Genomic DNA, 27,724 nt, shown 5'->3' with positions numbered 1-27,724 from the left:
ATCGTCAGCGGCCTCCTGCCAACCTGCTGTTCCCATCAGCCCTGTCGGCCCAGGGTTGGATGGAAGGGCTGCTATGTTCGGCACTCAGTCTTCTCCCAAGACACTTGTGTAACTTGTTTTTTTGCTTGTTGTACCCTGATGCGCTGAGTGTTCTTTCACTCTTACTTCTTCCAACTAAAACACATAATCGGCTGGTGGCACTGAGCAACTCTGGACTCCACCAGAAGCAGACAGCAAACGCTGCTCAGTGTGAGATTTGAGCTTTTCTATCGGTTTAGTGACTACAAGGTGATGAACCAGATCCCCGATGATACTCTCGTGCTTTATTGGGTGGTTTATTAATTAAAGTAGTATTTTTATCGTATTGCATTGCATTTTTTGACCATTGCCAGGCGGAAGAACAAGCTGTACTGGCAAGGCAACACTGACATACCATCACCTTGTAGAGCAAATAGTTTCCTATTTACACATAGCAGACATGGCACCAGCATTAATTTGGAGTTGTGCTCCTGGCTATTTGATAAATGCAAATCCAATAAGCTTTCCCCTTTTATGTCTGTTTTGGTCTCAACTGCTGAGGGAAATGTTTTTCTCTTTAGCCACTAACTGCCTAACAGCTATTTTGTACCTTTGTCTGCCCTTTGTGGCAGCATGGGTGGAATTAAAATTGCAACCTGCTGTAAAATGTTGACCAAAGTTCTCTAAATCATAATTTTTTGGGCTGTTAAACCCAATCATTGAGCTCTAACACTAACATGAATGAAGCATAATTGGTAATTGATTGTTACTATAAAATTCTGATTCATGCAGCTTAAATCTTTTCCAGTTTTGGATATTTTTCTACACTCCAGTTGCGATGAAACTATTTTTTAGGATAATAATAGAATAAAAATACTTTATTGATCCCCAAGTGGAAATTCCTTAAATGTTTAAAACATTTTTCATTAATTTTAAATTCTGTTAAAAATTACATTGTGCTATATTAGTTTATAATTGATATACACACATAATTTTTTAGTTATTTTTACAAGTTCTTGAAATGCATTTCTTTCGCCTTATGTAAAACTCTTTAAATTTGATTTGCTTTGCCCTCACAGCTAGTTAATTAAAGCAGTCAATGATCTGTGATATTTAATACGCTAAATCCCTGTGAGAAGAAACCCTGCTTAGGAAATATTAGATTTGTGGTTTCTAATGCAGTCATGTGTAGTTTGTAGGAAGCATATCACATGAATATTCAGACTGATCTCCTGTGCTGCTGCTGTGCCACAGTCAGTGTGTTGTTCATTTGCTCCATTTCAGTGAGTGTTTGCCAGCAGGCGGTATGAAGTGGTGACATGGTGAATCAGTGAAGTTTTTCTGGCTGTGTCCAGTCACACCGAGCTTTGCTGGCAGACTGGGATGTTCCTGTCTGTGAATCAGCCTCAGCTGCTCTGGATGTGAGCTTATGTCCTTTTCATGATGCACTCCCTCAGAGGGACTCAAAAAGTTCCAAAGACAAGTACATAAATTCAACAACCTTTTTATTTTTTCCCCATTTTGAATCTTTCACAATCAAAAATGAGTGTTTTTTTTTTTTTTTTAACCATTTGCATATTCACGTGAAGTATAGTAATACATAATCACTTCTGGACAAGCCTTATTAGATTTTTTTTTTCTTCTTTTTTTTTTGTCATTGCCGGAAAGCTGTTCGGCAAACAACAAAGGTTATACAGTAACACAGATTACAAATGGTAACTGGGGCAAAGGGTAGCATGGGTAAATACACAGCACAACCAGGAAGAGCAAAGAGCAAAATGACACAAGTGGATGACAGAAAATTACACATGATGATAATAATAATAGTAGCCAAAATAATAACCGAATACAATAGAAAATAACAATATTAATAAAATAATAATAAAATAATGACAGCAGTATACAAGAGATAGAGAGACAACTTTACATTTATACATAGTGGCCAGAGGCAGGCACCAGGAAGTGAAACAGTTAAACTTGTACATACTGTATGATCTACTGCAGCTACTGGAGCTAAAACAACTCAGTGCGGAGGTGAGTGGGCTTGTTAAGACGTTGGCCGACGTGGGGACGAGGAACAACACAAGAAAGAGGCACCTTATGAAGAGAGAGAGAGCAGCTTTGCTGGTTGAGACTGAAGAGCTGTTTCATTTGTTAGACAAATTTTGTCCTTGAAATGAAGTATTGATTTTTGTCGAATGGATGGCAAACAAGGCTCGCCTTGTGCTTGTCAAGTTTCGCCAGCAGCAATGTGTGACTGCATAGCCTTGACTGATATGCAGATAACTGGCCTTGACTGTTTTGACAGCTTTGAGCGTCAAAGAGCTCAGATCGTCTGAACGAGGACGCTGATCCGAACAATAAGTTTGAAAAACAAAATCTGTTGTTGTTTTTTTTTTTTTACAAGTTGTGGCTCACACTTTTAGTAAAAGAAAATCTTTGAGGCATTTTCTAGACAAAGGACTTTACAAGGTGTCTCAAACAACAAACTGGTTACTTTAAAGTCTACAACTGCCCACTGCTTTATTTTTATTGTTTTTGCCACATTTTTCTTCATAAAATATATATTCCATATATGCAAATTTATATGTCACAGTAATATACAATCTAAGTGCTTCAAGAGTGAAGGGGGACTCATGTGCAGATGGTTCAGAGGGTGAAGGGGGGAGGAATAAGAGGGAAGAGAGGGAGGAAGAATGTAACTCTCTGCCAAAAAAAGGGAGATTGCAAAGGAAGGATGTGTGTCTTTGGTTAAAGGAATGTTCCCATAATGCCACAATAAACACTGGCCAGCCACTAAGGCAGTTTACAATAATTGAATCATGTTTGAATTTTCCACAAGGGGAATATCCCAAACTCCAGCTCTGGAGAGTTTCATTCTGCCGCATCCCTCGTTAATCTATTACTTGAAGTGGAGAGATCGGTGGGAGGTAGGAGAGTAAAGGAAGGGGGTACAGGTGACACAGTGAAATTAGATGGTGAAATCACATCTTAACTACTCCTCACACAGATCACCAGTTCCTTTTCTGTCTTGCAAGATGCCAACATGAGTCGAGGTTGTCTGTTGGCTGCAGACAACAAGGAGGTGACAGGGAAAATGCTCAAGCTGCTTCTATTTGTCCTTACTCTCGCCTCTTATTGCGCCCACCCCTCCCGCTGCTGGATCCCTTTTTACCCTCCTTTTTAGCCTCCGGCATCTCGTTCACCTCCGCATACTCAGTCTCATTCTCCACATCTTTACTCTCCTCATTGGCCTGGCCGCTGGGAGGGTTGCTGGGCAGAGCTAAGTAAGGGTGCTGGGGCAAAGTGGGAGAAGGGGACATGGAGGTGCTGACCATCCCCTCCAGCTGAGCTCCAGCCGCCCCATTGGACAGAGCTCTGTATTTGAGCCGAAGCTTGTGGGGCAGGGCAGTGGCTTTGACCTCGGCTTGGCACTCGCCGTGCAAACCGGCAGCCTCCTCCGTCTTCTGGTGGTAGCTGCTGATGTCTGAGGAGGACGAGGAGGGCGACTCGTCGTCCGTGGAGCCCTCCTTATCAGAGCTTCGGGGGTCTCCGTCACTCGAGGAAGTGTCTTTAGCAGAGGAGTTCTCCTGATAGAAGCCATCGGCTCGGGGGCCTCCCTCATAGGTGAGCACGGGGGGCTCTTCATCCAGTGTGTTGAGGTAGCCGTTGTGCTGTACGAAGGAGGACTTGCCCTCCTCGTTGTTGTGGATCAGATCTGGGGCGAAGGGGTTGTGGTGGCTTTCAGTGTGCTGCAGACTGCTTTCCTGACCCTGGTAGCTGCAGTGATGGTCACGCTGTTGTCGATCGTATCTTTGCTGCAGCTCCTCTGCTGACTCTGCATGACCATTGGTGTATTCATACTGCGGCGAGTCCAAGGTCTTCGTTCTCTCCAGTTTCTCAGCGACCTCTGTGATGGTCACCGAGCAGTCGGAGAACTTGGAGGTCAGTGTGTGCTGAGGCAGTCTGCTCTGCTGGGTCTGCTGCTCCTCTGGCCGCTGGCTGTCCATGGGGTAACAGCCGCTGCTGGAGCGATACAAGATGACGCTCCTCTGTGCAGACTTGGCCTGAGGAGCAGAGCCAGAGGCCTCCATGTGGTGCTGCTGCTGCTGCTGCTGCTGGTGATGCTGGTAGTCCATAGCACTTTCAGCCAAAGGGGCGCATTGCTGGTGAGAAGAAACCAGAGCAGTGTGGTTGCCATGGTAAGCCCCACTTGGCATCTCGTTGGGGATCCTGCTGCCTTCCAGTCCAGCCATCTCCATGCTTGAGGGCTCCTTCTTTATGCTGTAGCCCATCGGTTCAGGGCTGTCTCTGGAGGAGCCGTCAGACATGTCAGACACGGACCCCCGTGGAGAGTACTTGTGGAGCGTGGAGTGACGCTCGCCACGGCTCGACTGTTCAGTTTCCGATGAGTCAGAATTCAGCATCACCTGGGACGCACTGGAGTAGCCACTGCTTGAGAGGTAGGCGTTACTGTTTGGGGTGCCGTTGGTGCTGCTCCCGCTGCTACCAGTGTTGCTGTCAGCAGCACTGTTGGAGATCTGCTGACTTTTCTCCATGTAGGAGGCTGTGCTGATGAGGCCAAAGCGCAGCTTGAGCTGAAGAAGCTCCGTCTTCAGACGAACGTTCTCCTCGTTCAGCGCCATGACGCGGTTCTCTAACACCATGTCATTGAGGCGACGCTTTTCCCTTGAGCGCTTGGCAGCTTCATTGTTCTTCCTCCGTTTTTCCCAATAGGAAGCATCTTTCTTCTCATCAGAAATGAACTCTCGCTTGCGACGGGAGGTCACTGTAGGCTTGCTGCCTTTACCCTGGCGACTGACCCGTCCTTCATTTTCAGGAATGGGGGAGTGGAGGCCCTCACTGTAGGGGGAAAACGAGTCGACCTCCATGGCATTTTTGTTGCTGGTGGATGGGATGTGTAGGCTGAGACTTTCCATTTTTTCCCAGCTGGGGGCCAGAGTGTGACTCTAGCAAAGGGCAAAGGGGGAAGGGAAAAGATGTAAAACGATATTAACCTTATGTTCTGTTCCTAAGATGTTTGAATTATGTCGCAGGATCGGCGAAAACTTCTGGATGAGGTATTTGTGCTCCTCGAAGAGATAGCCTCATTGATTTCTGTTACTTAGAGTTCAAGAGTCAAACGTTCAAGTGTCCAAATTAGCCAGGAAGATTAAAAAGAGGTGGAATTCCACAAAAACCTCAGACATTGAAATAGTGTTCCGAACAAGGAACTAAAAAAAAAGAAGCAAGTTTGAGTTTTGAGCGACAAATCTTCCAGCTGTCTAGTTTGTAGCAGTTTCTGGAGTCTCACTGGAGGTGACTTTGAGTTTACCACTGTCTTCTTCAATCTTTAGCAGAGCTGTGATGGCTGTCAGGCTGCTGCCCTGCTTCTCTCAGTGTCTTAAACGGGATGTAGGTCAGTCCGTCTACTTCGGGCTCCTTGTGGATCCAGCCTCAGCGCCGCTGTTTGTTGACCATTAACTGGGTTACTGAGACAGTCAGAGAGAGGAGGAGGGAGGGGCACAGAGGAGGAGACAGTTAGATTAGCTGTAAAATCACTGCAGTTCATTGTGTCATACATTTACATTTAAGTCAAGTCCAAATAGATTTATGAGCTGTAAGGCAAAGCTTCGCTGTGGCGTAACGTCTACAGATCAATGCAGAGTCTGTACCAAAAAAAATCTATGACGTAACCCCCACTGTTTGCGTTTCTTGTCTGTGTTTCCAGATAGAAAAGGAGGCTGGATGCAGAGTCTGAGCAGCAAAGACAAGTAGAAACAAGGGTTGTGGCTGGGACTAAACATGTGGACGTGCTGCTGGTGATGCTGTGACTGCAGAGCTCTTGTGTAAGACAGAGCTCTGTCACATTGCAATGACTGAGGCAGGCTGACCTGATGCCAGCTCTGCAGAGACTGACACATTCAGAGATGAGGGGAGGGTGGAGAGGATAGATTTAGCGTATGATCGATTTAACTCCACATTACTGCAGTTTAATGCATGATGAGACAAATTGAATTTCTCCATGTCATGGTCACTTTTAGGTCTTTGAAGACGTTTCACCGCTCATCTTGAAACGTCGTGTTTGTTTTCCCAAAGCGCCAAGAATTCTAATTTCTGCTTTTAAATGAGACTGTGTTTGGCTCTGTCACAGCCCAGAGATGTCTCAGTTTCTCTGCTGGCCTTTGCACTGTCTGAAATTACACAACACCGCAAGTGGCTGAATTTCCTTGTGCAGTGTCTACATCGCCGCCCAACAGGAAGCCTTACCCTCAGAGCACGTCTTACATCACAAAGTCAAAAACAATGCCAAACGCAGCGATGTTGACAGCGGTCCGGCGTTATGTAATAATCTCTTGTTTTAGCTCCCCCGATTCCTTTTTGCTGCACTCTGGCTGCGCAGCATTACACAGTTTATATGCATTAATTAACAACACATCATTACACAGAGCCCTGGAGTTCCTTACAAACATGAAAACATCTTTTTTTGCGACACACAGAGCCAGTGAAATAATCTAGGCCACTGTGCTTCTGGGCAACAATGACTCTGGTGTTGCTTTTCATTTGTGGCGCTGGAATTACGCAGAGCACAAATATGACCTTTTAGCATTAGAAAGGCTTTTATTAGCCCCGTTGCTCTCTAAATGTTGTGGTATTTTCGTGGCATGTGATTTCAAACAACGGAAACTGGATTCAGTGAAGCATAATTACAGCTTAATGGAAACTGACTTGTCTGTGGAAACAACATATTTTCATTGTGTTATGGGTTTTTCTTAAGCAGCAATAATTGGAATATTCTAACTTTTTGACTCCATGCTTCATGCAAAACTGGTGCAAAAGTTGTTTTTAACATTGTATACTACACATCTGTTACTGCAGACAGTCCTATTTGTGGCCTGCTTTTAATAAAAAATAACTGAGAGCTCTGTTTTCAAAAATTCTTGCAAAGGTGAAGCCTTGACAATGAGACCAGATGCAGTGCAAAGACCAAACTCTTCCTGTTATTCAAACAGCGATGGCAAGAGAGCAAGCACACGCTAAAGTCTCTGAGAGAGTAGAACAAAAGTTTGCTGGTTCAACAAAACCAGATTTGTTCCAACAACACGAACCACTTGCTTTGCTGCAACAACTCAATGCCACATACCATTGCAATCTAGTGCATGTCTTCAGCGGAGCACATTTCTCTGCTTATCTCCAGAGTCAGTGACCTTGTTACATAATCTTACATTCAAAACTGTGACCTTGAAACAGCTTGAAAACTGCTTAAATTAATTAACCATTTATTTAGCAACGGCTGTTGTGTTGCAACTCAGGGGCGAGGTTTAGATATTCTGCAGGCTACTTCAGGTTTTTTTTAAATATTTTTGATACCATCTCTTGTTTACTTCTTCTTCTTCTTCTTCTTAAAGGACTCATGTAAAGCTTCAGCTCACAGAAAAGGATTTAAAAACAAACCACCGACAGATGTGGAAAAATGTAAGGGTCACCCCCTCCTTCTCTCTCTCCCTCCAACCCCGAACAATTTTCATAAAGACATGCAGAGAGAGTAGGGTGCAAAACAAAAGGCGGGCAGAAAAGGAAGCACGCATACGTCTGTGCTGTCCCACTGACCTAGAAACGACGCTAAGCAGTAAACACTCCTCCTGTCTTTGACGGTGCGCCATAAAATAGGTCAGTGGGACTGCAAGGGAGGGAGGGCAGGGGAGGGAAAGAGAGTATTAGAGTGCACTCTAAAAATAGAGCGACAGAAAGAGGGTGAGGGAGGGAGGAAGCAGGCAGCGGCGGGGGGGGGGTAACGGGAGGAATTCGGTTGGTGGACATGAGAGGAATTTTACAGAATCTGCAGCGGGAAGGAATACAAGAGAGACACACTTGAATAACGTCATCTGCCTAAAATTCAGATTATGAAAGCCCCGGCGATTTTCATGCAACATTAATTCCTGTCCGCTCTAGAAACGCCCAGGACGCCTTAATGTGGCGCATAACAATATGAATCAGTGGCAAATGAAAAATGATAGTGAGGGATCTGGATGTGGCATTGACGTCAGAGCACACACCCTTCTCTGCAGCCAAAATCACATAACCGGCTCTGGATTGCATGGGGAGGGGCTGCTGTTGTTGCTCGTAGCGTACGTGCTCTGAATCTCTCTTGTTGTGGAGCAAAGCTTGTGTAACACATGCATATCACATAGTAGCACAAGCTGCAGGTTACTGGCTCTTAATGCCCTCCAGTCTCCCCTTTTCACTGTCCTCTCTGTCCATGTTGTGCTCTGACATAAAAAGCCAAGACTAATGCTAGTAAGTAAAGAGATCCCGGTACACTGAGTAACTGGCTCTTTGTGCACAGGCTAATTCCCCCATTAAAGAAAATGATTCACCGCAGCTCCTCTGAGCAGCTTGTTCTTCTGTGTTTCCTTTTTTCTTAGCTGAGATAAAAACACACAACTCCTAAGTAGTTCACAGGCACTTGCTGGTCGGGGAGGAATGCTCCACCTTTGACCTGCTCTGAGGCAAGTGTGAGTGAAACGCATGGCATCCTCTTCCCCTCCTCCATCTTTGAAATGATCCAACACCACACACGTGGAGGGCCCCGGCTAGGAGCCTCCATTTTGCCCCACGGCTTTGTGTCAAACAAAACTAGGAGACACAAATCCAGACGTTCCAGGTCAGACACCGAGACCTGAGTGTTTCTGTGCCACTTAACAGTAACCTAAAGTAACGCGTGACTAAAAAACACGCTTACCTGGAAGTTAAGATTAAAAATCTGGTTGAGAGGGAATCAATTATTTCTCTTTCTTGTGGAATTTATGCAGTTTTAAAGGTTTTAGCTATTTACAGTCATCAGATTTGCCAGTCACCAGGAGCCAAAAATACAACTAAACTGCTGATTAAGAGATGCCAGAAAAAGAAAAACTTGGATTAACAGTTGAACTTAGTTTAGTCTTTGGGGAATCTGTAGTCTTGTACTACTCAGATCAACACACAGTGTGGTTAAAGTAGTCTACGTTGTGCCCTGTATACCTCATCAGCCGCCTCACCCAGATACAGGTTTGACCTATATTCGGAGAGCCGGCTGGGACGGAGCAACGCAGGCAACTCTGAAACCAGACCAGCTGGCAGCGAAGGCAGACTCACCAGAACCGCCTTCGCCAGACAGGGGTTTCCATGCATTGCATCACATCCTGGATTTTCACTTGTTGTTCTGATTTTACAGCAAAGTCACGCTAAGACGCTGCTGGGAGTTTGAGGAGACAAACCAGACAAAAACCAAGAGTATTACATCTGCTTTGTCCTGCTTCCTTTCTGCTCCACGTTCTCTTTTGTGGAGTTAAAAATAGCTGGCAGACACTGAGCAGCAGCTTTGTTACATCACTGAAGAAAGCATCTCGGATTGTTACTAAATATCTGATTTAGACATTAGAATTTGTACGAGGGGTGCAGGGTGTGAACGGGAATCAATTACAGGCCTCTGTGTCCCAGGAGGGAGCTGCTGTTTATTGCTTCTCCCTGCTGTGTGCCGGTTATGTCATCCCCTCCAACTCCCTCAAAGCAACACTCTGTGCTTTACTTAACACACCTTTACAGTGAAAATTAATCACCCAGCAGATCAGTTTCAAGCAGAAATGTTTGTCTCCAGTGAACTTGAGCATTTATGATCAGATAGCGAAGCGATTAAAGCATAAAAAAGATGAGTTCATTTAAGACAGGTTGCTCTTTGGCACAATAATAATCTTATTTTTTGCACACAATTGACTTTTTTTCCCATACGTTTTACAAGAATTAAATACCGATTTACTCCAGATCATGTTTGCAGCATCTTGCAGCCACGGAATTCACATCTCAGCATGTAAAAGTGACCCAACGACCTCGTAAAACACAAGATCTGCAGGATGCCACGTGCAGCTGCTCCTATAGCATTGTGTGTGTCTGTGTGTGTGTGTGTGTGTGTGTGTGTGTGTGTGTGTGTGTGTGTGTGTGTGTGTGTGTGTGTGTGTGTGTGTCTGCGTGTCTGCGTCTGCATTAAACCAGACAACACAACCTGAGCGCAGCAGCTGCACCCCCACTATCCCTGGAAAACACCACCATGAGGGGGGAAATTACCTCGCCTTGACATTGAAGCGCATAACGTGTGCGTAAAGACACGTTTTCCCGGGTCGGTATGCGTTCAGTGCGAGTGAAAGAAACGGCGAAATAACGGCACGAGCCGGTTACAAAGTGGCAAATGCGAACAAAAAAGAGCCGCAAACGTTTCAAAGTCACGGAGGGGCGCAGGAAGGAGGGAATCTGCCGGCGGATCCGACAGTCGCCATGTGAACAATAACCGGCCACGAGCATCACGTCCTCCGCTCCAAACGCGCACACGCGAGCACAAAGCGCTTTATTTATCATTTTAGAGGATAGATTCAGAGGTACAAATAGCACATCATAAACAAACAAGCAAAACCACAGATCCCGAACGTACCTTTTCCGCGTCCTGGAGGAGGAGGAGGAGGAAAAAACGACTCAGGCTTCCCCGACACAAAAGCTGTCTCGCTCCCGGTTCCTCCTTCCCTCGTCTCCAATCTTCTTATGTGTTTTATGTTTTTAAATAAAGCAGAAAGCTCCCCCTCTTTAAAGTGAACTTTCTTCTCCCTTTTCTCGGCGTCTCTCTCGGTCAGTCAGCGGGTCGTTCTGGATGCTGCTTCCGTCTCTTGGCTCGGGCTGCCTGCGTGTTGTGCGCTGCCGGACACTTTGCTCCAGTTTCTCCGGCTCCCTCTCTGGAAATATGTGTTAGTAGGTCAGCGGTTGCATAACAGCTCTTAGGGCTGCCTAGTCACGTTTTTGTCCGCTGTGTCCCCGCTCGACAATCTCTCTCTCTCTCTCCGGGTGTCATTAACCTTTTAGATCTGTTTTTTTTTCTCCACAGCTTCCACGTAACAGCGTCTCCTTTACGGGAGGGTTTGACTTTATAACCAGGGCACGAATAGCGCGTTATGAAGAGCTCCAGCAACAGCACGACCTGTTACACAGTCCTCCACTGCTGTTTATTAGTCTGCGTGTTCTCTCAGGTTGCTGCTTTGAAGGTAATAGAGCAAAGATACAAAAATTAATTCTCACATTTCCTCGGAGGGGCATTTCTCTTTGGCCCCTGGATGCCACTTTGGGATCCTGCGCGTCCTTTTGTGGAGAGTGGAGGATGTTATAGAGACTTGATTCATGGTGTACACTATAAAAAGTGCATTTTAAAAAGTGCAGTTCCTTTTTTTAATTTTTGCAAATGCAGTTTCCTTAAGTGGATTCTATTAACCATCCTGTTAGGTTCGTTTCTCAGGAGCAGCACTAAGTTAATTATCAAAAATGTCAGAAACCAAAAAAAATCCCAAGAAACATTGTTTATATCTCATTATCAACTCAATTACTAACCACTTATATCAATATTCTGTTATATTCTAATATTTAGTGTGACTGTTTTCTTTACTTCTCACAGATCATGGTTCAATGAGCATAATTCCCTTGTTTTTCCTTAAAAAATGCATGTTAAAACTTTTCTAATGTACACAGGAAAACCTACATATAAAATACAATAGTTTTACATGACATTGAAGGTGAATGTGTGAAATTAACCATTTTAATTTTTCATTTATCAAGCCAAGCAGAAGAAATTTCATACCGAAGAGGTGCTTTTAACAATAAAAAAAAAAATGTTTATTTTAGTTTAAATGGGTCAGTTTGAGCGACAACATAACAGGAGGGTTAACTTGAAATTACATTTTGTTGCAAAAAAGAGGTGAAAATTAGGTTTCCTACTCCCTGAGCACCGTGTGTTCCACATCTCTGAGCTCTTCTGCTGCATCTTCAGAAAATGTAAAGGAAAGAACAAGAAATGTAATATAAAACAATACTTGTGTTGGAAAATCTGCAAACGTCAAGCTGACTTTCATGAACATTAGATTCCAGCAAAGCTCATTTTAGAGGAATCAAATGATTTACGTAGATCTAACTTAAACCAGTAGGATTAATGGTTCTTGTACACTTGATTTGGATAAATTAATTCAATTGTGTGTTTTCAACTCTAAGCCTTTTGTTTAATTGTCTCTTTTCATTGTGCTCTAGATTGAAAATGTGTCATTTGCTGCTACATAAAGTCACACAGTTGATAAGTGAAAACAAAAATGTCATAGTGTTAATTTCTCCAATAAATAGAAAGGAAGATCAAAGCAACTGCAGAGATTAAGAGCAATATAGATCTGAAAATGTATGAAATTGCAATAAATACCTACAAAGAGGAAGCGATGGATTAAGTGTAATTTTATCAACAGCAGCTGGTGAACTTTCTTCTCTCAGAGGTCAATGTCTCACTCAGTAACAGCACAGGCTGAAAGCTTGAAAGCAGGAGAGCTTTCAAAAGATATTTTTACTCAAATATTGTGTCATTTTCGGGTCCTTTTATTATTTGAGTATCACCTTTTGTTGCACTGCTTTATAAAGAGAAGGATTATAGCTTTTACTTCTCCATTTATTTGCTTTATGGATTAGGAATTTAGGAGTTTCACAACTGCAATTAGAGACTTGACCTGCTTCCAACAGCCTAAAGGATTGTGTGTCTATTTACTTCAATGTGCGCTTTATGACTTTATTAAATGTAAAAACCTTGCGTGTAAAAGTGCAAGTTACAAGTCTGCTCTTGTTCTGTAATATTTTGTGGTGCAACTGTTTTGCTGCAGTGAATTTGATTCTTCTTCACAACCTGCATCATCTAAAAACACATAAACATAAATAAATCCTTTTCTTAAGCAAAAACATTTTTGTGAGAATGTAGCTGCATTTTTGCATAAAAAAGATATCAGTGGAAATGAGTTCTTTAAGCTACACTGCAAAAAGTTTTTAATTGTAATGTTTTCAAGAATTCACTATTGTTTTTACAGATTTTCCCTGCAAGTTAAATTGTAGATAAAACCTGATGAAATCACAGACATAAAATATTAATTTACCTGTAAATTCTACAGACTAAAACCATAAATATTGTCCATGTAAAAATGTCTACTTTTACAAACAGTAATTTGTTCACTTTCAGTGTTTGACCCTAAAATTACACAATTTTAATGATTTTTAAATCAGCAAAAAAATATTATTTTACAGATAGTTGCTATTATTTTAACAATTTTTAGCATTATTATTTCGATTTTTTTAATGTATTTTTTTCTGGCACCATAGCTGCCCTTTATTTTTTTAACAGAATAATTTTTAGAGCTTCATCCTTCATGTGTGGCAGAAACCGTGTCTCAGTAAAAACGTGATACAGATGGACGTCATTTAGAAGGACTTTTAACTGCAGATACATGAAAGGTACATTTTATTGAGCAGTATAATTTGCATAAATGGCCTCACCAACCCACTTATTCAAATGCTACATATGTTGTAATGCACATTATTGTACTATGGGAAAATATATTTGCTGTTGGCAGATCTCAAACACATGAAGGGAAATAAGTGTTACTGTAAAAACAATTTGATTTGCTTTTTTTTTATGTTGCTGCTTATCAAAAATTTCACACATCTCAGTGTCCTCTTTTGTGCTAATTATTCCTAAAAACTGGATAAGATTTAGTAACACAGGATTAAATTATTACAAATAAATGCACCATTGTTTCTACCATAGTTTTCTTTATCTATGCAGGAAATTGAATCTGCTTACAGGAGCTTTTCTATTATCCCACAAAGCCCGTTGTTCTCATCACCACCATATTTTCTGAGCACTTACGTCAGCCCTGCTTCATATCAGGCACACATCCACATCCACCCCACTTTCACACTCGCATCCCTTCCCCCTGCTTTGTCTGAAGCCACACACACGTGCCAATTCACCAAACACACACACACACACACACACACACACACACACACACACACACACACACACACACACACACACACACACACACACACACACACACATCCTCCACCATCATCACCACCATCACCATATTGAGGAAAGCAGCGGCCTTGAACTTGTCTGGCTCCTCCCCCCACCAGTCCTCTGCTAGAACCACCAACCCCCCCAATCAACACTCCGCCATTTCTCCAGCTGCCTCCGCATGCAGGCATTCCCTTGGCAACTGTGGTGTGGTGGTGCCTGCCTAGCAACCAAAAGGCTTTCGCTCCGCCTAACATGGCTTATGGCACGAGAGGGGGGTTACAGACTGGGCTGGATGGAGGCTGATCACAGACAAAAGATGTGCATGATGTTGTGGTGAACAGAGAGGAGCTAAAGAATTGATCTCTGCAGCAGCAGCACAGATCTGTTTGACCTCTTGGTTTAGCAGTAAAATGCCTCTGTTGAGGTCATGGAGATGCAGCTTTCAAGCTCCCTCCTCATGTTTGCGCTTTATGCATAAAATTGTTGATTAAAGCTCTGCTTCCAATATAAAATCAGATCTTTGCATATTCCGCGTGTGAAGCATGTGGCACTGTAGTAAACACAATGGAGGAGACAACCTCTAGTAACACTGCTATGAATGAATGAATGACTCACTGGTCCATGTGGTTAAAAAACAACTGGCGCCACCTGGTGTTAACAGAAAACCACTGAAGATGGAAATATCCGAGATAATGGCATTAAATTACATTCACAGATAATAGCTCAGTGCTGCTTTCTGGCTTCTCGCGATTGTCGGAGTCCAATTCACAACCATTTCTAGTGTCTGGGAGCAAATTTGTGTTGTCTCCAGTTGTTAATGTATTCTGAACGTGTATCCTTCACTTCCACATGGGCCAATCAGTCTCTGCTGCAGCTGCTCCGAGGCTAAAAATAGCTTTTCCACTGCTGATGTGATGAATGACTCATGCGGAGTCTCTCTCCTCTCCCTGCATTCACCCCTCTCTCCCTGGCACCGTCCTGCACCTCACCAGCCCCTCTAACTGAGTAACCTCAGCTCCCTGCAGGAGAGCACTTTCTGCTGGGATGGTTACTGTTTCATAGCATTTGTTAAAGGAGCGAAGACCGTAAATGAAATTCAAGCTAATTATCAGTTCATCTGAAAGAGAAACTTCTGACATTCCCACTCTTGCACAGTGAATTTCTAACACTGCAGTGTTTCATCTGCTTTCTGCACACTGATGTCATGTAAAATACAGTTACAAATGCCTACACTTCTTCAGTAACTCAACAACTGTATCTGTATCATTAGAAACTGTCACAGCTGAAAAGATTGATTCAGACTGTTGAGTTAATTTCTTTAGTTGAGGATAAACATCTGTTTTGACAGCGCAGAATCATGTTTTGAATTAAGTTGAATTAAATTTATAGTAAAATCTATCCCAATTTTTTCACGGTTTACAAGGGAAGTAGGAGGTGCTACATATATCTGATGGCTGATCTGACAGATGCTCTGTAGTTAGGAGGGTAGAAAAGTTACAAAAAAAGACAAGATCCAAGAGCCTAATTTGATATTACACTGTAAAAAAAAATCACAATTTTAAAATCTAACGGTAGTTTTCTGTTAAACTGTATGGAAAAGAGTGTAAAATTACAGTGATTTTCCATAAATATCTCCCAGTGAATCACCACCTTATCGCAGTGGAGGGGTCTGAGTGTCCCTGTGATCCTGGGAGCTATGTTGTCAGGGGCAATAGCCCCTGGTAGGGTCTCTCTAGGCAAATTAGTCCTGGGGGAGGGACCAGACATAGAGCCATTCAGAAAACCCTGACGACAGCAAAGAAAAGGAAAGCCGTCACCTCGTCCAGAGTGGGCAACGATGGAGAATCCTGGAGGGGTGTGATTGGGAGGAACGGTCTGCCCGATCTGAACCCAAGTTGTGTTTTGTTATTGGACTTCTGTGCTTGTCAGGGACTGGCCATAACAAACACCATGTTGGAGCATAAGGTTGCTCATAAGTGTACTTGGTATCAGAGCACATTAGGCCACAGGTCGATGATCAGCTTCATAGTCGTATCATCACACCTGTGGCTGTATGTATTTTTTGTTTGCCAGTTATTTGACTATTTTTTTGCCGTGTCTATAGTGCAAACAACCATGGCAAAAAGAAACTGTGTCTTCAGGTGAAATATTATTAATTTATTCTTCCAGCAGGGGCTGACAGTGACTCATACTGACTCTCGATCTTCACAAAATCAGTGTGAATTACAAACCAGCTGTACGTGACGTTACTCAGCGGATATGGCCATATGTGTGTTATGTGTAATTTCAGTAATGTAAATTTCCAATGAAAATTTGGGGGTGGTGGGGGGCCACACAGGGTGGCCAATCAGCACGGAAGATCCACCACTGTGTACCAGGTCACATATGTTGAGAGGAATGCTGGTATATATGTCACACTGATTATATGTTTGTCAGGAGCTATTTAATTTGTTTTAACTGAATTAATCTTATTTCTTTCACCTGAAGGTGGAATGCTCTAGTGGTTGTCTGCACAAATTAATATTAAGCAAATTTGTTGGATCTTACTTTTCGATGCCAATTTCTTGTCAAGACTTTTCCAGTCTTTTACATAAAGCAGATTTTTTTTTTTTAAATGCACTTATGAACAGTGACAATGATAGAGGCCTCTATGTAAGATGCTGTCATAAGATGAAGCAGATAGAGAGACAGTGCACACCAAAAAGTCATTTTAATCATGTTTATCACATATTTAATGTTATACAACAAGCAAATGTAAGTTGCTTCAATGAAGACGTGAAGAAAGGTGCTAATCTTCACAATTGTGTTACAGATGAATCATGCTTTGCTTTACACCATCTAACATCCCCTTCCAGTGTTTCTGATCGACCTGTTTAGTCAAGAATTGCACAGCATCTTTCAAATACACTGAAATCAACACAATCCCAGGAACATGCCATGACTCAGACGGAAAACACTTTCAGGTTATTAAATGTGTTGTTGTTGTTGTTCATCATAAGGGCAAAAGGAGAAATAGTCGCTGTTAATTAAGTTTGTTTTATCAGAGGTATCTGCTCACACTGGTGCCTTCCTGCACTGTGGAGCTGAGCAGGTCATGAGTTTGATGTTAGCTTCAGTCTGGCTTTTAACCCCCCTCTGCTCAGGTTTTTTTTTTTTTTTTTTTTTTTAAGTGATCTTAAAGAGCAGCTGCTGAGAGACGATCCTCTTGAGTTGAGCCACTTCCTGAGACAAACAGCCAATCTGCGACCTGAGACTGACGTCCTCAGTCGAATACTTGTTGTCCCTGGAGTTCGGCTGAAAGGAGGAATTATAATATCCAGAGGACGAACCCTGATACTGCTGCCCACCGCAGACCTCCTCTCTGGACCAAGGGGCCTGACTCTCTGTCCGAGCTTCCCATCTGGGCTGCTGCTGGTGTCTGGTCTGGATGTTTGGACCCACTGTGGCGACTGGGAGGCCGTTGTGTCTGTTGTGGGGCGGTGGAGACATCTCCCCTCCATCACTGCTGCCTCCTGGGCCTTTGAAACGGAGCTTATGTGGGAGGCTCCTCAAGCCTTCTTCTTGTCTGTTTACATACTGACTCTCACTGACCTCCATTGGACAGCGCTGCTCGTCCACCAGCTCCCTCTGAGGAATCGGTGTGTCATCAAAAAACACCGGGCTGCCAACGTTTGAGCTACATGAGGTGGAGGCGCTGCACTCCTCAGATGCACTGTGACCAGTCAGAGGCTCGGACGCCCTCGATCCATTGACGGCACCCTGACTTTGAGGGTGGTTGTGGTGGGCGCTTGGTTTAGTGTTGAGGTATGAGGGTGCATCGTTGGGGTAGTAATGTGTTGTACTGGACTGGGCACAGAGGGGAGCAGACAGTGGCAGGATGGACACATCGGATGCATCCTTGATCAAGCCGAAACGGAGCTTGAGGGCCAGCACCTCGGCCTTGAGGCGGGCGTTCTCCTCCAGCAAACCCAGAACCCTCCTCTCCAGAACCATGTCATTCGCTCGCCGCTTCTCTCTGGATCTTTTGGCCGCCTCGTTGTTCTTCCTCCTCTTGTCCCAGTAACCTTCATCTTTCTTTTCATTGGGGATGAACTCACGTTTGCGGCGTGCACTGCCAGCGCTGTCTTCATCACAGCTGCTGCCAGCCATAGTTTCAGCGTTGCCAGGGCTCTCTTTACGTTTGAGGGGGAAGCTGTGACCCAGGATGGTTCGGGCCAGCTGGCTGGTGGAGCTCAGGACGGAAACGGCCTCATCAGAGAAGGAACCGGTTGCTCCTTGACGCTTGGGCAGCAGAGAGGGCACCGGCTGCTCCTGGATAATTACACCCACAGACTGATCCGACATGATCGAACTCTCCTCACTGAAGCCTGGAGGCTCTGGATGAACTGCACTGTAATGGCTCCACTTAGTGGTGAAAAAACACAAATGCACATGGTGAGGTGAGGATTTGTTTACAAGATTGCAAAAAAAGAGTAAGTGTTTTGAACAAAAGATTTAAAAATAATTACAAAAAATTAACAATGATTTAAAATAAAAGATAGCTGAATGAAGGTTGCAATGCAGACTTTCAATGCCAACTGTCATATTTGACACTAAATCTACTATTTTAACAGCAATAAACCAGAAAAATCTTGATTTACAACAAGTAAATGAACATATTCTGTATTTATTAGAGTACATTTGATGAGAAAATGATGTAAAATGACTGCAAAAAATTTTAAAATGTTTAACTTTAATGTTAATAAAATCCATAGGTCCTCATGATCAGCCTGTTTAAATAGCTTTAAAGTACATTTAATTCCCATCTCATTTCAAATCCTAAGAAATAATAACAATAGCTTTATTGAAGATGATAAATTTGGTCCCGATATTTTAAACAAGTCATTTATTTAACTACAACAGTAAATAAAAGAGCTTTTACTCACAGATCAAGCAGCTGCTGAGACCTTTGGCGAGCAGGAGACACGTGAAGCTTCCTGAAACCATCTGGATGTTTCTGCTCCTCCGGACTCTTCATCACCTCCGTGTCGGTCCTTCCCACCGCTCCTGGTTCAGCCGGGGTCGGAACCTCACCCCGGGTAACCCCCGTCCTCCTCCCCCGTCCTCCCCCTCCTCCCGACGGGAAGCCGGTGGAGTCAAACCAGAATTAACAGCAACGAGCCGCACTGCTCGTAAAACAAAAGCAGAATTATTTAAATGTGATGGCAGGAGGAAGGAAACGAAGCTCATATTTCAACGTAATCAGAATATAATAAAAACACCACGTGACTTGCAATAAACACGTTGAGCACAGTAACACTTTTATCTGCCATGTGACACTTAGATAAAGAGATGGTTATGATTAACTGCTGAGGTGACAACAAAATTCATTGTAACTGGTGAGCAAACCTACAATAAAGACATTGTTCTATCTGTCCTCAGCAACTGTGCCACAAGCACAGTATACAACAGGGCAAGTGCAAAATCACTCAAATAGCTTTATAATATAATTTTATTTATACTGCACCTCAACAAACAGGAAAAACAAAACAAAAAACAGACCAGGATATTCAGAAACAGTTTGACCGAACAGAAAGAAAAAGACCCAAGAAGCAAAAACTGAACTGAGAAAAATATACAAAATTCAAAATACTGAGTGTCAATATAAATAAATTAATAGAACAAACACACAGAGTAAAAGACACCACATCAATATAGCATAGTACATAAATACAAGTTTTAAGAAGTGATTTTAAAGAAGACTGATTCTGCTCAGGAAGGCTGTTCAAAGTTGAGGGGTCCTGATGGCAAAAGCATGGTCACCTTTAGACTTCAGACTTTGGAGCAGTCATAAGGATCTTAGGATTTAAGCCTGCAAACTGGTTCATATCAGGTAAGCATTTTCATTACTTGGAACAGACCCTGACAAGCTTTAAATGTCATCAGTAAAATCTTAAAATCAAAGTCCTACCTCTGTGCTACACTGTCAGGACTATGCATTCATTGTGGAGGTCCTCACCAGGTTCACACCAAACATTCTGGACACTACCTGAGCCAAACATATCTATTTATCCGGCACAGGAGCTCTGGTTTCCACTGATAGGCATGTGCCTCATACTTGCCACAGGGGTTGTCTCTCTCTTTTTTTTTTTGTCTTTAAAAAAATTATTTTTTTTCTTGAATGTGGTGCACTTTGTGGCATAATCATGATGACCACTGCAGCTCTGATTAGTACAACTCATTCTGTACCTCCCGATTACTGCGGCAAATGCGTTTTAACTGATTTTTAGTTGGTCAGTGATCTTCATGACTGACCTTCTAAAATTTCATGACTTTCCATATAGTAGTATTTGCTGCTATCATGGTTAGAAATCATTCCCCACACAACTCTACAATATACAAGTGATTTACTTTGACAGTTGTACCTTGAAGTGTTTATTCTGTGTGGCCAGCGGCTGAACGAGGACACGTTAAACTGTTTCTTCACTTATACAATTTAACCATGAAAGAAATCTGTGAAAGCAGCTTTTTCCCCCTTTTCATTCATTTCATTTGATTTAACTGAGTAGTTTTGATTGGTAATGTGACCCTCAAAACTATTTAAAGACATTAGTTAAAATTTATTGAGATTTTTGTCACTCTGTGGCCTTTTAACACTTTATCCACTGAGTGTTTTGTGACTGCTTTTTTTAGTTTTTACGTCAGCAAGTCAGATTTGGTCACCCGGCTTGCAAAAACGTGTGGACGGTGCTCATGGTGGCTAAAGTTGTCCTCATTTGCTCTTTGTGGGTGAACACCCATAAAACGCAGGTCAAGGTACATAGTTAATGTTGTGCACATGCTCTCTTTGTGTTTATTTGTTTTTTAAAAAACACAGATCTGCACAAAAAGAGCCCATGATAATGTTTCTATGGTTTTCACAATATCAGATTGTCAGATGCAGTGGTTGTTTAATGTAGCTGTATATTTTCTCTCTTTTCAGACTGTGTAAGCAGAAGAGAAGCTGGTCGTTGTGTCGCTGCACCTGTGAGTTAATCTATAAATTATATGAGCACATAAATGATGCATGTAAAGATGGCTGTACAGAGGGTGAGCCTCTCGAATGCCCAGGAACGCTGGTGTGAATGGAAGAGCAAGCTGTTATGTAATACACAAAGAGAGAGCATGTGAGGACAGTGCTGGGCTGGAAGTTCAGCTGAGGTTACACAGAAAAAAGGAACATTGTTCCCGGAGCGATCTGCTGCACAGCTATACTTCCTCCCTGCACACGGAATCACTCTGTCTCTGTGTGGCTCTCACTGGTTTCCCTTTTTTAAAAAGAAAACACAACACTTCCCATTTAATTCATGCAGGTCTTCTCTGGACCATTTAGCAACAACAGTGTCAGCATGAATTTGCTTCTGTGGCCCTGACTGACCAGTTGGAACACGTTGGTGCACGGCCACGACATGCTGTGGTGACTTACAGATGAGGTCAGGGTGAAGCTCTGAAAGAAAACTGGCCTGCTGTCCCAAGGTTCAGCTGAATGTGCTGCCAACAAATTAGGTTAAGTGAAACATTTTGATTCCCACCTCCCACCTATTCAAGGTTATCTCTCAGTTGAAGTGTTCCCAGAAATGCTAACAGCCTGTTGGAGCATGAAGGTACACAGCAAAGACATGTCAGTGTGATTCTTAGTGTGTCCAGGATTTGGTCCTAAAATTCAATTTTTTTTAAACACACACAAAAAATGTCAGTACAGGGCTATATTATTTGACTTGGTTCCAGTTTAAATCAACATGTGACATCTTTTTAGTGCTTTAGGAACTCTGTGAAAAACAAACAAAAATAATAATTGGGGCACAAAAAAACAAACCAACAAATCTTTTATCTATCTTTAAAAATACACTAGTTTGTCATGATGAAAATAAAAATATCTTGGTTAATTATTACAGGAGATCATCTGCTTTTTTTTTCTTTGAAATGCTTAATAAAGAACAAATGTAATAACTATTAAATCACCTACAATACAATATATGTAAAGATACATAATGATAAATGATCTGAGGAATAATAAAAACTGTACCTTTCAATTTGTAAACCTGTAGTTTAACGAGATATTCTCTCAATTACAGAACCATTATTTTTCTGTTAATTGGTACGAACACATAAATTATATATTTTAAATGTATTTACATTTTTAAGCTTTAATTCAAGAGTTTATATAGTTGAATAAAATGGATCTTTTCCTAAAACTGCAATAAATTTGCAAATGCATTGTAATTGTCTTTTATGTAAAAAAAAAATTAAAAATTAAAAATCAATTTCCATCAAGAACACTAAACTGTTATGGTTTTTCACAGTTTATTGTTACTTTACATTAGACATGTAAATAAACAATCTATTTTTGCTATTTTATATATTTTGTGTATTTCAAAAATGCGTAAGAGAATTGCATTTTTTTTTTTTTTTACAATGATTTAAACTTAAGGATTAATAGATAAATTATGGTTTCATTATTTCTAACTTACATGTCGCTTTGGGAGACATTTTTTAGTTTTATTTTTTAAACTGCTTGTGACTTCTCTGTAGTCTCTTCTGTGAAAATGAAATAATTTGCCCCACAGGGAAATAAGAGTTAAATCATAACCCCACTGGTGCAGCACACTGATCGCTGGACGTGCTTCACTGATAATGTGTCCACTTTGCACAATGGATTGTAGATCTTAAATGTTGTGCAAAAATGGAAAGCAACAATGTGTGTAACGTCACGGAGAAGTTGAAATTCTGCTGAAAGCCAACTGACTTCCAGTGCAGTGGATGAATATTGTGCGGAAGCATGAAAACTCATTTCTTCATAAATGCACTGAATTGGTGGAGATGAAATAAAATCAGTGGGATGGTTCAGTGCTGTATCTATCACTTCTAGTCTAAGTGACCTGCAGCGTGTAGGAACACAGATGCAGTGAACAAGAAAATATGTTTTACCTATATTCCCAAACAGCCTCTTGGCATTTGATGCTATTATGAAGAAAAATGTTTTGTTTTTCCCATATACATTAAATCAAAGTGTGGCATATGTTTAGAGCGGGACAATGTGCGTTTTATACTTGCATCTTTATTTGTCTTTAATTTAAATTTGACGGTGATTTAGAATTATGTTTATGCTCAGGGTCTGAAGTTCAGCCATGTTGTGATGTAATTAATTTTGTCTGTAGATTAACTTCCTGAACCCCTAAATTTCCCAGCAGTCTTTGTTCAAAACCAGAACAGCAGACCTTTTTCCATTTTTAAAAATGTATTTCTTTATTTGGTAGGGACAGTGAACATTAATGAACGTCTATTTAGACAGCAGTGACGTAAATATCCCGGATTGTAGCAGCAATGCTAATTTACGTCCGCAGTCCCTAGACAGGTAAAAAAAAAATGCATAACAGTGATACACACGACAGTAAGTCACAATAAAAGCACACTGCAAAAAGTATGCAAAAAAACATAATAGTGAAACATACAATAAAATATAGGACAATAGGTCACAATAAAAGGAGAATAGATCACATTAAGTGGACAATAAGTCACACTAAAAGGACAATAAACTTAAAATCATTTTATTTTACATGTCTCATCTTAAAAAATGGCAAAAATAAATTTACAATAACCAGATTATGAAAAAAATAGATTAAGAAAAATCTGCACCTCTTGGTGCAATTGTCAAACGATTAGTGACTCAGCTGCAACTATCTGTCACATGACAAAAATTCAGGGACCTTTCCACTGAACTGCAGGCTGTGTTTACATAGAGCAGACAGGAGACAAGTATGGACACAAAAAATAATGTGAATAATAAAATATCTATATTATGTAGAGTCACCATTTCCGCCGAGTACAGGAGTGCTACAGGTGTGTTTCCTGCTGCATTTAAGCAAGCTCGAGTCACTTAAATACTAAAAAAAAACCTCCACTTGATCCAGCCCAAGTCGAAAACTACAGACCAGCTTCTCACCTGCCCATCCTGTCTAAAATACTTGAGGAACTGTCTTCAACCAAGTCTCTGCTTTCCTCTCTGAAAACATCCTGTATGACCCGTATCAGTCTGGTTTTAAACAGGGTCACTCCACCGAGACTGCACTCCTATCTGTGACAGAATCATTGCGTTCTGCTGGAGCTGCATGACAGTTTTCAGCTCTATTGCTATTAGACCTGCCAGCTGCTTTTGACACGGTTAACCACCAAATCCTCCTCTCCACGCTTGCTGAGCTTGGCATCTCAGGACCAGCCCTCCACTGGTTCATGTCCTACCTCTCAGGGAGATACTTCAGAGTATCTTGGAGGGGAGAAGTGTTCGAACTGCATAGTCTATCCACAGGAGTTTCTCAAGCGTCAGTGCTCGGTCCCCTCCTCTTCTCAATATACACAACCTCATTTGATGCAATAATCCACTCCCATGGTTTTTCATACCATTGCTATGCTGATGATACCCAGCTCTTCCTGTCATTCTCCCCAGACGACCACATGGTCTCTGCCCAGATGTCATCATGCCTTGCAGATATCTCGGCGTGGATGAAAAAACAGCACCTTCATCTTAACCTCTCCAAGACGGAGCTCCTTGTCATCCCAGCCAGTCCCTCTATACAACAAGAGTTCACACACTCTCACAAAGTCTGCAAGAAACTTGGTTGTCATGATCGATGACCAACTGACCTTTAAGGCTCATGTGGCCTCTGTTGCTTGGTTGTGTCAATTCGCCCTGTACGACATCGGGAAGATCAGACCCTTCCAGTGTGAACATGCAGCACAACTCCTGGTCCAGGCTCTCATAATATTACACATCGACTACTGCAACTCCTTACTGGCAGGCCTCCCCACATGCACAAGCAAATGTCTGCAGATGATCCCGAATGCAGCAGCAAATCTGATTTTCAACCAGCCAAAAACAGCACGTCACCCCGCTGTTCAGGTCGCTTCACTCCTACAGTTACATTCAAAACTACAATGAAAACATCTCCCTCCTACCTGAACTCTCTCATTCAGGTCTAGACTACCTCCTGCTCACTACACTTGGCCAACAAAAGACACCTGATCCAACCACCACAACAGGGCCGGTCCATAGCTAGACTCTTCTCTTCTGTGGTTCCTCAGTGGTGGAACGAGTTACCAAACTCTGTTCCATCTGCAGAATTCCTCTCAGTGTTTAAGAAAAGACTAAAAACCCAGCTCTTCACTTTGCACTTGACAGACTGCAAAAATAAATGAATAAAATTTAAAAATCCTATTACATCTGCACTGCCTGTAGACACCAAGGTCCTATTATCACACTTGAACTTGTTTTACGGCTCTTATCCAGGTTGCTTTCTCCTGACTAGATCCTTGCTTGTGTTGTATCTATACTCTTAGATGTACGTAGCTTTGGATAAAAGCGTCTGCAAAATGAAATTGTAGAACTGTATAGTATTAGCAACAACTAAGGACACTTGTAAAAATGTCATACATGTTTTAGACTGTTTTCGTGTTAAAATTTATGGCATTTTAACTTTATTATACTGCACAGAAAACATTTTTGAGTTGCCTCTACTTCTAGTTATGGTTGTGTTGTTTCCATAGAAGTGCAGAACCTTATCTTGAAGTGAAAAATGAACCCACCATGTTTAAAAATGTAACAGGAGCTAATATTGTCCCGAAACATCTCAGAGTTCAGAGGGTTAAACAACAAATGTGCACCACCAATTTCACATGTCAAATCCATTTAGCTACACAGTAGGAATACTGTTGGACTGGTAAGAAGAGACCTTTAACAGATCAAAGCAAATGATTAAAATGACATAATGTTAATAATTTTATCTTGTGGCTTTTCTTGCAAAATCTGTGCAACAAATCGGGCAGAAATCCAAAATAGTTAAATCCTGTTAAGTTGCCCATATTAGATATTCTGATAGAGACTGAAAGTCTGGACATCTTTGCCTCTGCTGCTGAATTTCTTCATTTTTGGGGAGATGTAATACTAAATTGTTGGATTTAGGGTCAGGTTTGTAGGCTTGGGAATGCATTATGTCATTTGGTTTCTGTGCTGCATGTTCCTTCATGTGTGTGTGAAGCTTCATTAACTCCTCGAAAAACAAAAGCACAGTGTAACTGAGTGGCTGCCACTACACAGAGCGGACTGTGGCCTTGTTTGACTCTGTGTGTGTTCACTCAGGTTCAAATGAGGAGAATCAGCTCACCCCCTCTCCTCCGTCTCCCCCCTGTCCTCCCTGTTTTTATGCCTCTCCTGTTTAGCGTGTCTCGACACACTTGGACACAGAGTCCTTTCCAATAGTCTTTGTACTGTAGCAGCTTTAACCACTCTAATCCTCATCCTGCTTTCTGACAGCTGGCCAAGATTCCCAAAATGTGAGCTTGCCTAATAGCAAACAAACAGCAAATAATTTCCCAAATTCGTACTTATAAAACTTAACCCATTAAGATCTAAAGTGTCCTCATGCAAACACACATGTAGGAATATGTTGCATCAAGTCTCAATGGGATAATGTAATATACAGTGAATTAGTTAAGTCAAGAGTGAAAAAAAGACATTTGCAGTACCTATATAACTTATTCAACCCTTGTGGAAGTTTTCCCCTTTTATCAATGTTTTGGTGACAAAAAATTACAAAAAGGCTCTTTCATTCCAAAGTGAAAATAGATTTCTACAAAGTAATGTTAATTCATTAAAAATATAACATTCAAAATTAACGATTGCATAAGTATTCGCCCACATTAAAGTGACTCACATAATTCAAAATAGTTGCAGCAGATTGTTGCTAGGAGTCACACAGTTTGTGAGAAAGGAAATCACTGGAGTGCAGTGAATGTGAGGTTACTGAAAAGCATAAGTCAAGGGGTGGATACAAGAAAAATGCTTAAGTCACCAGATATGCCTTGGTGAACAGTTAAATCCATCATTAAGACATTAAAGGAATATGGCTCGTGTAAATCTGCCTAGAGCAGGCCGCCTTCAATAAAGAGACTAGTGAAGGAGGCCACCAAGACTCTTCTCTGAAAGAGTTACAAGCTTCAGCAGCTGAGATGGAAGAGATTGTTCTCCACCAGTCAAAGCTTTATGGAAGAGTGGCAATGAGATAGTCACTGCTGAATAAAGTTCATATTAAATCCCAACTACAGTTTGCCAGAAGGCATGTGGGAGACTCTCGAGTCAACTGGAAGAAAGTTTTTTAGTTTGATGAGACCAAAATTGAGCTTTATGAGACTCGATATTATGTGAAGTGAACACCAAACACTGCTCACAGTCACAAGCACATCATTCTCACCGTGAAGCATGGTGGTGGCAGCATCATGATGTGGGATGCTCCACGGCAGCAGGCCCTAGAAGTCTTGTAAAGGTAGAGGGTGAAATTAATCCAGCGAAGCATAGGGAAATCCGGGAGGACAACATAATGCAGTCTGCAAGAGAGCTGCAACTTGGAAGAATATTTGGTCTAGTTTAGAGATGGCCGAGTCAGAACCAAGACTTAAATCCAATTGAGAATTTGTTGTTAGCCTTGAAAAGGGCTTTTCACTCATGGTGCGCACAGTTTTCCAAAGAAAGATGGGGAAAAGCTTTCGTATTGAGATGTACAAGGCTAATTGTGATCTATCCACATAGGCTTAATGCTGTAATTGCAGCCGAAAATGCACCCACTATATACTGCCTTTAAGTGGTTGAATACTTATGTCATCACCTATTTCATGTTTTATGCTTTCAATAATTAACATTTTTTGTAAAAATCTGTCAGTATGACATGAAAGAGTATTCTTTTAGATTCTTGTAAAAGTCCCAAATTAACTGTGACTGTGGTTCAATGCTGAAAACAAAAT

The 27,724-nt window shown here is 41.9% G+C and overlaps 2 protein-coding genes across 2 annotated transcripts; both read right to left on the bottom strand.

Moving 5' to 3' along the window:
* Window positions 1-1,506: 1,506 nt before the first annotated feature.
* nfil3-5 (nuclear factor, interleukin 3 regulated, member 5) lies at window positions 1,507-10,932 on the bottom strand. Its single transcript, XM_023291576.3, has 2 exons — window positions 10,481-10,932; window positions 1,507-5,510 (listed from the first exon to the last, which is right to left on the bottom strand). The coding sequence occupies exon 2, from the start codon at window positions 4,956-4,958 to the stop codon at window positions 3,141-3,143; it is 1,818 nt and encodes a 605-aa protein (XP_023147344.2). The 5' UTR covers window positions 4,959-5,510; window positions 10,481-10,932; the 3' UTR covers window positions 1,507-3,140.
* Window positions 10,933-16,608: 5,676 nt separating this feature from the next.
* On the bottom strand, window positions 16,609-19,020 carry LOC111582738 (nuclear factor interleukin-3-regulated protein-like). The gene is made up of 2 exons (XM_023291574.3): window positions 18,841-19,020; window positions 16,609-18,319 (listed from the first exon to the last, which is right to left on the bottom strand). The coding sequence occupies exon 2, from the start codon at window positions 18,257-18,259 to the stop codon at window positions 17,081-17,083; it is 1,179 nt and encodes a 392-aa protein (XP_023147342.2). The 5' UTR covers window positions 18,260-18,319; window positions 18,841-19,020; the 3' UTR covers window positions 16,609-17,080.
* Window positions 19,021-27,724: the final 8,704 nt, after the last annotated feature.

This window comes from Amphiprion ocellaris, chromosome 4 (genome assembly GCF_022539595.1).
Source record: "Amphiprion ocellaris isolate individual 3 ecotype Okinawa chromosome 4, ASM2253959v1, whole genome shotgun sequence".
In the NCBI taxonomy this organism is placed as follows: domain Eukaryota; kingdom Metazoa; phylum Chordata; class Actinopteri; family Pomacentridae; genus Amphiprion; species Amphiprion ocellaris.
The sequence above is the reverse complement of the archived record's forward strand: the minus strand, read 5'-3'. Positions and strand labels throughout refer to the sequence as shown.

Excerpts from the sequence above, each read along its gene's own strand:
- LOC111582738 (XM_023291574.3), bottom strand. The coding sequence starts at position 18,259 with ATGTCGGATCAGTCTGTGGGTGTAATTATCCAGGAGCAGCCGGTGCCC.
- nfil3-5 (XM_023291576.3), bottom strand. The coding sequence starts at position 4,958 with ATGGAAAGTCTCAGCCTACACATCCCATCCACCAGCAACAAAAATGCC.